The 11,840-nt window shown below is 50.2% G+C and overlaps 2 protein-coding genes across 2 annotated transcripts; one reads left to right on the top strand and one right to left on the bottom strand.

Annotated features, from left to right (window-relative positions):
- Position 1: 1 nt before the first annotated feature.
- On the top strand, positions 2-2,977 carry CUNH1orf35 (chromosome unknown C1orf35 homolog; the record flags this gene model as incomplete). The annotated part of the gene is made up of 4 exons (XM_010612051.2): positions 2-109; positions 218-303; positions 959-1,087; positions 1,279-2,977. Coding segments are annotated over 4 exons (450 nt in total), but the record flags the coding sequence as incomplete, so codon positions are not given.
- Positions 2,978-3,318: 341 nt separating this feature from the next.
- On the bottom strand, positions 3,319-6,383 carry Arf1 (ADP ribosylation factor 1). The gene is made up of 5 exons (XM_010612035.3): positions 5,904-6,383; positions 4,684-4,867; positions 4,485-4,595; positions 4,145-4,269; positions 3,319-4,036 (listed from the first exon to the last, which is right to left on the bottom strand). The coding sequence occupies exons 2-5, from the start codon at positions 4,829-4,831 to the stop codon at positions 3,875-3,877; spliced, it is 546 nt and encodes a 181-aa protein (XP_010610337.1). The 5' UTR covers positions 4,832-4,867; positions 5,904-6,383; the 3' UTR covers positions 3,319-3,874.
- Positions 6,384-11,840: the final 5,457 nt, after the last annotated feature.

Genomic DNA, 11,840 nt, shown 5'->3' with positions numbered 1-11,840 from the left:
GGGGGAGGGCCGGTCCTCACCGTCCTGTCCCTGCAGTGGCTCCGCGGGCCGCGTGGTGCTGTCCCGGGAAGACAAGGAGGCCGCCAAGTTGGGGCTGTCAGTGTTCACGGTAATCTCCTCTGGTCATATGTGCTAGGTCCGGATGGGGTCTGGGAGACCCGGGAGATCTCCCGAGCCCGCCCCACGCCCCCAGCCCCAGCCCTGTTTCCTTTCTCAGCACCATCGGGTGGACAGTGGTGGCTCGGGGGCCGCCGCTGCCGCGGCCAGGAAGAAGCCACGCGCCGAGGACAAGGATGAGCCTGGGTAAGGTCGCTCTCCGATGCAGGCTGCAGTCTTGCAGTTGGGGTTGGGCGCTTAACTTGGGCTCCTGGTCCTGCCTTCTTCCTGTTTCTTGGAGAATTTCTTAAGGACTTCCCTGAGGGCTGGACCTGTGAGGCTACCGACAGTGCTTGGAAGTGGCTCACTGTAGTGACTAGGGGTGGGCAAGCAGCCAAGGGCCGGGCGAGCTTCTTTGGCGAGGCCAGGTAAGCCACAGCCCTGGGACCTTCTCTGTGGTTGGCCTTAGGCCGCCCACCCACTGAGGCCTGCAGTATCTGGCTAGGGACAGGGGCATGGTGTGGTGGTGAATACCGGCAGGACTGCCGCACCAGGTCTGGATCTTGGTGGAAGGTGGACTAGTAAGGGGCTGCAAGACCCCCAGGTTGTAACAGCCAAGTGGAGCTTTCTGCCTTGACAGGTGTTCCATATCTGCAGTCCATTATGGCATCTCCTGCCACACGGGAGTGTCTAGTACTTGGAAATGCGCTGGATTGTTAAGTCATTTACTGAGTAAGCCAGCTCCACAGTTCCACATATGCACTGGCTACCATCTTGCACAGCATGGCTGCCTTGGCTGCTATCGGCTATCTCCCATCCGCAGGGTCAGGGCTGAGGCCCTTTCTGTCCCTCCCCTTTGCAGTACTGAAAGCCACAAGAAAAGCAAGAAGGAAAAAAAGAAAAAGAAGAAGAAAAAACACAAGAAAGAGAAGAAGAAGAAAGACAAAGAGCACTGGAAGGAGGTTGATGCCTCGTCTCCCTCTCCTGATCGGTAGGCCCAGGCCAACCATAGGGGATTTTGAAAGTGGTGCTCCTTGGACTAGAGGGGTGGCCGGGCAGTCCCAAGTGAGGCTCTGGGGTTCCCAGGATTGTTAGGTATGAGGAAGGGCCTGAGGCTTCTGAAACAAAGCCGGGAAGGCTCCCTGCCCAAAGTCCTTCCTCTAATTGGCCATCCTTACCCAGGCCTGGGCGCTGCCGGCATGATTCTGATTCCTCCTCCCCCTGCTGCAAGAGGCGGAAGCAGGGACATAGTGGGGACAGTGGAAGAAGCCCATCCCACAGACAGCAGAACAGAGGCTGTGATGCCTGAGACTGTGGCTGAGCTGCTGGATACCACAGCCTCTGCTACCCCAAGCTGGGACCTGGGACACTGCTGGGCTCTGGGACGACTGGACCCTGTGGATTCTGAGTGACTGCAGCTACCCCACCTTAACTGCCTCCTGGGTGTACCATAGGGGAGCTCCTGTCTGGGTGAGCAGGTGCTGCTAAGGCTTGGGAGCCAGCTGGCAGGCTCAGACCAGAGGTAAAGTTGCTTTATGGAGACTGCTTGAGTCTTGCGCTGCCACCAAGTGAAGGTTAGTCTACGCAGGAAGCTGTCTTGTCCATGGCTGCAGTGGTCCAGGCCTCCTCTGAGGCTTAGCTATGACCAGGTGGTTACTTTTTCTTCATATCAACTCACTTTATACTTAAATAAATTTTAAAAGGAGAATGTATCATACTGAGTGGGAGGTCAGTGTGGAGTTACAAAGCACCTTATTGGGAGGGTAATAATAGTGGTCCAGGGCATGCATGTCTTCCAACTTCCCTTCTAGGGACCTCCATGTTTGCCATGTAGTCTTGGCTGGGCCATGGTGATTTTAAACATCCTAGATCCCAAGTCCTTCTTGTGTATGGCCAGGCAGGGTCTGGTGGTCCAGTGCCCAGTGGGGTGGGGGACAAGAGCTCTTGTCAGCCTTGAACGCCTTACAGGCAGACAGGTGAGGTCCAGCAGCAACAGTCTTGGCTGAGGTAGGGGTATACTTGAAGCCTCTGGGGCACCTTCCCCTGCCTGTGAGAACCAGCCTAGCTCCTTCCTGGGTGACATGTGAAAGCCACAAGTGGGTTGCTATGTTCTTTTGCTCTTGATTCTAGAAGAAACAGTGTTGGAAGTGGCCCAGGGAAGACTGTGAAGGTATCTGTAGAGATCTAGGCTTGAGCCCAGGGTGTTAGCTAAGTGTTTCTGCTGCCTGCCCACAAGTGCAAGGTCCTGAGTTCAATCCTTGATACACACAAAACGGATCTAGGCTTGTCTTGGCTTCACTGATCTTAGCATGCCTGAGCACAGAATGCTGTTCTCTCAGGCGTGCAATGCAGGTCAATCCACCCTGCGAGGACAACCCCTGGACACTACATAGGAGGGCAGACTTTGAACTTGGAGGTCATAACCACCAAGGGACAGGAGTGGGTCCTTCATTCTGCAGGCACAAAGTACCCTATGGCTGGCAATGTGTCTGCACAGAGAGAAGACAAGCACAGGCCTCCACGGCACTGACTTCCCCTCTCACGTGCATAATGAAGCTTGACCTAGAAAGCAGGGGTGTCCAGGGCTGAGGCCACCTGCAGTTTCTCCCACCTTGTCCACTTCCCAGGAGGCAACCTGGTGACACAAACACTGGAGAGCCTGTGAAATAGTTAAGAGACTTTATTCTAATAGCTATAATTACAGTGCTTGTCAAAATGAAAACTGAAAACAAGTATACAAAACGGTTGATTACTAATCGTGTATTGAAAGCAGTAAGAGGTTCCACAACACCAAATAAACCAGTTCTGAAGTTTCCCCAAGATAAATTTAACAGCTCCAGCTTCTTCAGTGTTTATCAAAATACAAAAGAAAAAAAAAAAAGTAGAGGTCGTCTTTTCTGATGGCAAATCGGACCCTTCCAGGCTGAGGGAGGAAGCTGCTTCACAACATGGAGGTGGGGGTGCTCTGGGATTGTGGTCTGGCTTGGACCAACCGACCCAGCTTGCACGTGCTCCTGCTGGTGAGACCCAGACTTTGGCCAACGTGTGAGTGGGCACTGAGAACAGGGGCTGCCACTCCAGCTGCACTGGGCAGGGGTGAGAGTGAGGCTGGTCCCCATGCCCCGTCACAGCCCTCCCAGCCCACCCTGAGGGGACTGTGTGAGCATGAACACAAGCACAAGGCTATGGAATGCAGGTGGCCCAAAGATGGCTGGGTCTCTACTTTGACCATGCAGCAGATGGCGTTTGTTCATCACATCTCTTGCATTCCCAGTGGAACAGCCAATCTGATGACTAGTGTTCAGGTTGAATTGTAAAACCTACACTAGGCATAATCTCCTGTGTGTTCAAGTGTTCTCCTTATCTTGTAATTTTCAGCTATTTTTAAAAATGCACTGAGTTTGGGTTAAAAACCAAATGGATCTTGATGCCAATCTACAGCCCAGTGGCTCATGGAGGCTAAGAGCCCATGCACCCAAATCCCTTCTCAGTACTGACAGTGAGTTGATTCCTTTTTTTTTTTTTTTTTAAACAATAAAAAAGCTGAGTAATATTGCATAGGAGTACCAGAAACTGCCTCAGTGGAAACAGAAACTATTTACATTAAATAAAAACCTGGCTGCAGGCTTCGTCTGCACATGTACAGCACGGTGCGTGCACACTGTGACCAACCCATGGAGACAGCTTCTGGCACTCAGGACCACAGAGTCGCATGTTTGCCACATGAGAGGAAAGCGGAGGGTGGAGAGGAAGAAGTGAGGGGAAGGGGGATTCTGGTTCACTTCTGGTTCCGGAGCTGATTGGACAGCCAGTCCAGTCCTTCATAGAGCCCATCTCCACTGGTGGCACAGGTGGCTTGAATGTACCAGTTCCTGTGGCGTAGAGAGTGCAGCCCCAGCTTGTCTGTGATTTCAGCTGCATTCATTGCGTTGGGGAGGTCCTGGGGAGGAGGATGGGTCAGTGGCAAGGCCCACCACTGGTCTGTCCCTAGGCCCCTTCTCCCACCCCAACATGGACTGCTCTGGGGAAGGAGCTTGCTGGTGCCTACCTGCTTGTTGGCAAACACAAGGAGGACGGCATCCCGGAGCTCATCCTCAGCCAGCATCCTCATGAGCTCCTCACGGGCCTCATTAACACGCTCTCTGTCATTGCTATCCACCACAAAGATCAAGCCTGCAACACAGCCATGACTATGGCAAATGCTGAAAAAGGCCTACCCAACCACACCCACAAGCAATGGGCCACACTCCAAAAGTCCCAAGTGGACCTCTGAGCCCTGGGCTCTAGTCTTCCTGATCATAATATTGCAGTGTGGCATTGGGCCTAGGAAAGACTGGGTCCCTAAGGACAGAGATGGGAGGGACCTGGGTTGAGGGCTAGCTGCTCACCTTGGGTGTTCTGGAAGTAGTGGCGCCACAGTGGCCGGATCTTGTCCTGGCCACCCACATCCCACACGGTAAAGCTGATGTTCTTGTATTCGACGGTCTCAACATTGAAACCTGGGGACAGTATTGTAGCTGAGGGCCCTCTGCACCCAGGAGACACCAGTGGCCCGGCCCCAGCCCCAGCCCCAGCCTCACTTCTCACCTATAGTAGGAATGGTGGTCACAATTTCACCAAGCTTCAGTTTATACAGAATCGTCGTCTTCCCAGCAGCATCCAGGCCCACCATGAGAATTCGCATTTCTTTTTTGCCAAACAGGCCCTTGAAGAGGTTTGCGAAGATATTCCCCATCCTTGTGGATTCTTGGAAGTGACACTGGCCAGAGACCTGGGGAGGCAATCTATCCTAGGCCTGTTTCCATGCTGCCATGGCAGGTTAAGAATAACCCACCCAAGGATGCCATCTCCTCTCGTCTCTCCTGGAATCTCACAGGGAGGATATGTCACAATCCTATTTCTGGGATGACAGACAACCTGCCCACCTGGACATTTAGGCCACCACAGCCAATGCATGCAGCTGGTCCTTCCTGTCCAAGTCCATTCACCCTGAAGCCAGCAAGCTACAAGTATGTGCACAGCCACACTCAGAGAACAGGAGAGCTACTATCTCGAAGTCCTGCTTTCAGAGGCCCGCAACATTTCTAGTCTAACCGAGCTTTCAGTACAGAAGGAACCATCCACCCATAAGTCTCCCCACTATACCAGCACATGATGGCAAACAGTGACTACAGAGGGATTAGGACCACCCCACCTCCCCCTACCACTGCCAGAGCTAGTCACACTGGTCCAAGACCATGGCCCACTTTCCCAACACACCAAGTAGCTTGGTGGCAGCATACCCCAGGATAAGCCCAGGAAGCACTGTGGTATCTATCACCTGGTGAGCAAGTCAGGTAGGTGCCTGTGCCAGTTCAGGTTGTGGCTAACAGCCAAGAAGCAATAGCTAGGTGGCTTGTCCATCTTAACTGACCTAGACAGCTAGAAGACTACAAGGTGCCCACAATAAATTCCAGCACCCACTCTGAGGGCGTGCACGTAGGACAGGCTTTTGCAAGAACACATTCTGCGTCTGACACACACTGACAACGGGGTCCACTTGCAGAACAGAAAGCTGGTGGCACTAATGAGGCAAGCAGGAGCACTGCCTGAGACTTGGAGGGCCTCTGGGGAGGACACCAGCTTTCCAGGCACTGGCCTCACCACTGTGGGCACTCTGGCCATCAGCTGTTTCTAGTCCAGAGACTTAACATTTTTTCAAATGCTAGCCGCTAGAAAATTAGGTATCAGTAGCATCTAGAAGTAAAAGTAAGCAAATGGGCATTGTGCAGTCTTCAAAAACAGAGATACATCTGTGCATAACTTACAGGAAGTTGAACAAGCACAGTGCAAGTTACGTTGACAAAGCTTTCTGTCTTGTCCCTTTATACTGTGATCACAGGTTGGGTGGCTTATCGACAGATGTTTACTGCCACAGTCCCGCAGGCTGCAAGTCCAAGATCAAGGCGTAACAGTGTCCTCTGGAGGAGACAAATATGGTGTTCTCCTGTGGTGGAGGAGTAGCAGAGCAATTCCACTGCCAAAGCTCCTTTCATGGTGGCCCTAACCCATTTGTGAGGAGCCTTGTGACCTAAACAACTGCCCAACACTGCACTGAGGTCCAATTTCCCACTGACTCATCCAAATGTTGGAGACACACACAGACACAACACTGTTTGTGAATAGGCATATGGGAAATCAGTGTGCTTCACAAAACTGCAGTAATCCCTGGATGGTGATCCTTGTGCAGCTCTGTACTGCCTGTGCTCCTGTAACCATGCACACACACCAAGGTGCCTTCTTGCAGGAGACCTTGCTCCTGTCACACTCTGAGTTTTAGTAATCTGGCGCCTTGAGATGGTATTATGTCCAGGACCATGGTTGGCGGTGGAAACCATGCCGCATCCAGTGCCTTTAGGACATTGTTTTGCACAGTATCACATAGTTAAACAGTTATATCTGAAATTAAGCAGACTTTGCTATCATAGTCCCTCTTCTGGGGCTAGCCAGGTTCCTGGGTGCCAAGGATGAAGTGTCTGGGAAATCCCAAGCAGACTATCACGATCTCTTAGTACCCCTCCTGAAATCACTGCCTATGAGGGGACAAAACTGTTAGGACAGAGAAAAGGGAGCAAGATGCTTGGGACTACACAAACGACTGGTGAAGAATAAAGTAATTTTAGAATCACAAGGCCTCCCCCTTCACCTCTGGAGCAAGCCTTCCCTCAAAGGCTTTTACTGGCATCTGGGGACAGAATCAGAGGAAGGGAGCCAAAGGTGACCAATGGCTGAGCAGGCAGAAAGCTGGAACTCCCAGAACATGGGCTGTGGATGACATCCAGTTGCACCAAAGATGTGGGTGAGTACACAAATTCCCAGGACACTTAGCAGAGGCACACAGCAGCAATCTGAGGCCTCTGTGCAAGGGATCAGCGATTCAGCATCCAGAAGTCCCAACACAAGACCTGTATCCTCTCCATGCTAGATGGGGTAAAGACTATTTAAAAAGGGAAAACAAGGCTGGGGATGTAGCTCAGATGGTAGAATATTTGTCTATTTATATATAAGGTCCTGGGTTCAACCCCTCCACCTACCAACAGAAAAGGAAATATTAAAAAACAAAAAACCTACATGCAACACTAGCACAAATTGGTTAAAAGAGTCTATGTTCACAAAATGAGAACAGATACTGGAACAAAGGAAATGAACAAAGAGGCTGCAGTTCTACCAAGAGGCAAAATGAAAAGTTCAAAATGAAGGCGCTCAGAAAGCAGACTGAAAAGAATGGATTAAAAACAACAACAAAACAAGGAGCAACTTGAAGGTCAACATCAGACTAATAGAAACCCCCAAGGAAGTACCTGAAAAATTACACAAGATCCTAACATGTTCCAGATGGTACACATGGCTAAGGGTTAAGGAAGGCCTGCTGCCAAGGCAGCACCAGGGAATGAAAGCTCTCAGGCAATGCTCCTGAAATTCTGAGGAAGTGACTCTCGATCTTTAACCGTACATGCTAGGTAGATGGGAAGAATACCATACTATATTAGCCTCTTGTATGTGGGACTCAGTGAGAGGAAGGAGCCCAGGCAACACAAATAAGAAAGAGCTGCTAGATATCTCATTCAATCTGGCGTAGGAGGGCAGACCCCACAGAGCAAGAAAGGCACCACTTGACTGTTTCTATCATGGAATCTGGTGATGCTGAGGAATTGGGTAAGACTGGTAGGTACACACAAAAACCCAAGAACAAATCAAACACATACATGCGTGGCACAGAGGGAAAGAGATCCTCTCATATTTGACTCCAAAATCCAGAAGGAGGCAGAAACATGCAGCAAAGGCCATCCTCAAGGTCAAAATGAAAACTTCCAAAGCTGATGTCAGAGGAGAAATTAGGGGCATATGCTTGGTGTTGACCAGCACAGGGCCTGGGAGGCAGGGGCCACAGAACCACTCCTTACACAGACACAAACGTGCAGCACCAAGGGGAAAGAGTATCATGCTCTCCCAGCCCCCACAATGGTGGTAGAACATTTCCAAGTAACCATGTCCAGCAACACAGATAACTTTGATTTTTGCCTGCATGTGGTGACACAAAGCACTGCCCACGACCCATACACATCCACTGCCACCTTCTTGTACCTGGCCTGGTACAGCAAGACTGCCCAGAGCCTAATGCTGTCCCCGGCTGGCCTTGCAGCACCCCCAGAGAGGCTTGAGGACCATGGGGTCCTAGTCTACCCTTCTTTGGAGTTTTAACAGGTCCTAGTGGTAGAGCACCTAAAAGAGGAAGTGATCATATAAGTTAGCAGGGTAAGCCAGAAGTCTCAAGTGTAAAACACATCCCACAAGCACATAGGACTACACTGCCATCTACACAGGCAGATGATGGTCAGCACTTCCTGCCCTGGCATGTCCCCAGTGACCCCACAGAGTGCCAGCCGAGTCTATTGTTTCAGTAAATAGGCCCAATTTTGGTACATGTGTTACCAAACCGAGCACCTGTTAACAGGCCCAAGCCCGAGACCACAGTGGGAGAAGGGTCCTAGAGCCACTACAGTTACTGCCAAGGTCTCACAGTAGGGTCTCAACTATTTAATGCCCTGCCCAGCCAAGCCAGGTGCTGCCACCTTTCATCCATCAAAATCTACCTTAGTCCCCCACCCCACATGCCAAACTAGCTTTTTAGGTGCCTCTAAACCCTGTGGTTAGTAAGCTGTGAAAAGACTTCCCAGAGTCCCAGGAAGGAAGATACTTAGTGGGGCAAGAGCAGCCCACGCTGTTTCTCTTTCTTGCCACACTATACAGGCTCTGCCTTCAACAGGAAGACCCTCAGAAAGAGTGTTGTTCTTGAGCCAGGGATGTAGATCAGTGGCACCACATCTGCCTCAAAAGTGCAAGGTCCTGAGAGGGAGGGAGGGAGGGAGGGAGGGAGGAAGGAAGGAAGGAAGGAAAAAAAAATGTAAAGAAGGAAAGAAAGAAGGAAGGAAGGAAGTTGGAATGTTAGTTCTTGATGAGGCCCAGAGGACAATATTCTGAGTGGCCTCTACTCTGGGGCCACCCTCCCTTCACATCTCTCCATCAGTGCAGGGCCTTCACCAGGGAAGCAGGAGGACAGAGTGGCCTCCCAAGTAAAAATAAGGAGAAGACACAAACCCATTCCACATCAATTGAGAGAATGCAACTTGACTGGTTTAGCTGCTGAAGAGACCACCTAACAGCCAGTCAGCCAGTACCTTCCCTTATCTCCCTGCAAATCTCAGGGATGCCTCAGAACAAGGCAGGCAGCCTTTCACCTAACCGGCACCAGAAAGTATGCAGAGGAACGCTCATACAGGAAGTTTGCCACTTTCCTCAAACTGGTAGTGCCAGTTTGACAGAATCTGACTAGGACAATAGGGACCTCCACTAGAGCACAAAATAAATGGGTTCTGTGTATCTAGGTTCTGTCCCCAGCTGCTGACCCAACAGGGCATTCTGCTGGTGAACAGCTATTCAGGTAGCTGATCTACCTGAATGGAAGATGGGTCATGTAAGTTTTGCTTTCATTAAAGTCAAATTCATTGTAGTATCAATTACATATAGTAAAATGCATCAATCAACAGTTCGTAATCTCAACTTTCCTAATTTGAGGAAAATCAACAAATTTTTCTGCAGGAATTTTAGGTACATTCTGAAACATTTTCTTTAAGGTTGTTTGCAAAGAGCAACAGTGATACATGTGTGCAGATTATCAGTTATGTGAAAGTCTGATTTATCTGCAACACAGGATGATTCTGAGTCAAAGAAGGCTCCTCCACTTTCATGTGCAATAAAGCCATATGTTTTTCTCTGCACAGAATGCTTTTTGTGCACCAAGACAGGTCTAAGCACATCTGTTCCTAAAGCCACTGTGTGCCCTCAGCCAAACATTCCAGTCAGTCAGTATGTTTCTGTCACTCTTTTCTTTCTCAGACAGGATCCTGCAAGGGCTGGCCTTGAGTTTGGGGTGCTCCTCCTGCCTCGGTCTCCCGGAATGCTGGGATTATAACCATGTACCACCAGCCCAGTATGCTATTTTTTCTAATCCAGGCTGCGCTGCATTTGCCACTATTTCATAAAATTTGTGTAAGAAGAATAAGGAAGTGCTGATTCTAGGGAAAAGAAGATACACCCTGCAGGATCCTCATTCAATGAGCACACTCAGGGAAGGCCAAACATGCATGTAATCAGGTCAAATGAAGCTTCAGTCATGGAGAAAAGAAGCCCAACAAAAGAATATGCAGAAGCACTCTAGAACTACACTTTCAGGGCATTTGCAGGAACTTATCTAGTGCCTCTGAAGGACGGTCTATGCAGTGATCCTCGGCCACCAAAGGTGCAGGCCTGGCCTCATACCAAACAGTCTCTAACACCTGCTACTCTGTACACCACCTTCCCACAGCTACTGGTCTTCTGAGTTAAGGGAGGCCATTACCCACTAGGTCTGATGCTCAGGTAGGATGATCAGTGAAATTCCAGTCTTCACAAGCTTAATACTATTAATAGAACCCTGGTTTGTCATTGGGCACGACACCTTTTGTAATAAAAGTCCACATTTCCTAGCCTTCCCTGCAGTGCTGCACACCCATGGGCACCTGCATAAGGACATAGAAGGAGCCCAGGCCCCATGCCTATGTAGCAATGTAGCTTACACCCTAGGCATATTTCTACTTTGGCAGAAGGGCTCAGAAAGCCTCTACCTGACTAGAAATGCAATTAAGTCTGGAAGATCCATCACCACAAAAACAAGACAGTAACACAAATCTGCACCAAGAAACAAACTGAAAATGGAGGAAACCACAGCAACGTGTGACAACATAAAAATGTAAGAAATCACTCTGGAGTCCTGGGACAGGACTACATTCACCCAGGAGCCCATTAGTCATTGGCTGACAGTCCTCATCCTTCACCCCTCACACACCCTGAGGCCAGGAGACATCCCTGTAGTGTCAGTCTGGTGCTCACAGGGAATAGACTGTCCTGCTGCCCTCAATCGGAACCTGACTCCTGGGGAGACTCTGGGTCCTGACTGGCTGTGCTCTGGAGCCTGGCCCTTCACCTGTCCTTCTTGGCCACACATGTGAAGTGTGCACTTGAGCACTGGGACAGCACCAGCTACAGACATGCATAACCTGTCTCCACAGATCAGACCTGAGAGAGGACAACACAAGCCTGTGCTGGTAACCATGCCCTGACCCACATTGAGATCAACAGAACCTGCGTGGCTAGCAATGTTTGTGTCCCCAAACCTCACCGAGAGGCCTCTGGTTGCAGCAAGGAGCAGAGGCTAACCATACAGTGTGGTCAAGGTTTCTCAGTGGAGCTCCACAGTGTGCTCCTCACCAAGAGTAGTCAGGAACAGAACCCAGCTATTTAACACATAACCACATTAAATGCTACCATTCCTGGGCCAGTGGGAACAGGCCCGGGAAGAGTAAATGACCAGTCTTTCTCTCTGTTGAGAGGTAATATAGCTTTGTCAGTTCACATCTTTAACTACGTGTTCCCCGCAGAACATGATGGACTCTCTTCTTGCAAAAGGGCTGGAGGAGGGGCCCTATGCTCCAGTGGCTCCTTTCCACAACCAGGGAAGAAAAAACTGAACTGGAACAACAGCCAATGGTGCTTTCATAAAATAAGCTCCCAGGGAGCAGGGGCTCTTCCTCTGAAGAGTACCCAGGGCTTCATAAGTGATTAAGCCAATCTCTAAAACTTGATCTTTGTTTTCAGGGAACTTTTCA

Source organism: Fukomys damarensis, unplaced genomic scaffold (assembly GCF_012274545.1).
Source record: "Fukomys damarensis isolate Sample0158 unplaced genomic scaffold, DMR_v1.0_HiC HiC_scaffold_3, whole genome shotgun sequence".
NCBI classification, from domain to species: domain Eukaryota; kingdom Metazoa; phylum Chordata; class Mammalia; order Rodentia; family Bathyergidae; genus Fukomys; species Fukomys damarensis.
The sequence above is the reverse complement of the archived record's forward strand: the minus strand, read 5'-3'. Positions and strand labels throughout refer to the sequence as shown.

Excerpts from the sequence above, each read along its gene's own strand:
- Arf1 (XM_010612035.3), bottom strand. The coding sequence starts at position 4,831 with ATGGGGAATATCTTCGCAAACCTCTTCAAGGGCCTGTTTGGCAAAAAA. Across the intron at positions 4,270-4,484 it reads CTACTTCCAGAACACCCAAG|GCTTGATCTTTGTGGTGGAT; the intron begins GTGAGCAGCTAG and ends GCTGTGTTGCAG. Across the intron at positions 4,037-4,144 it reads TTGTGTTTGCCAACAAGCAG|GACCTCCCCAACGCAATGAA; the intron begins GTAGGCACCAGC and ends CCTCCTCCCCAG.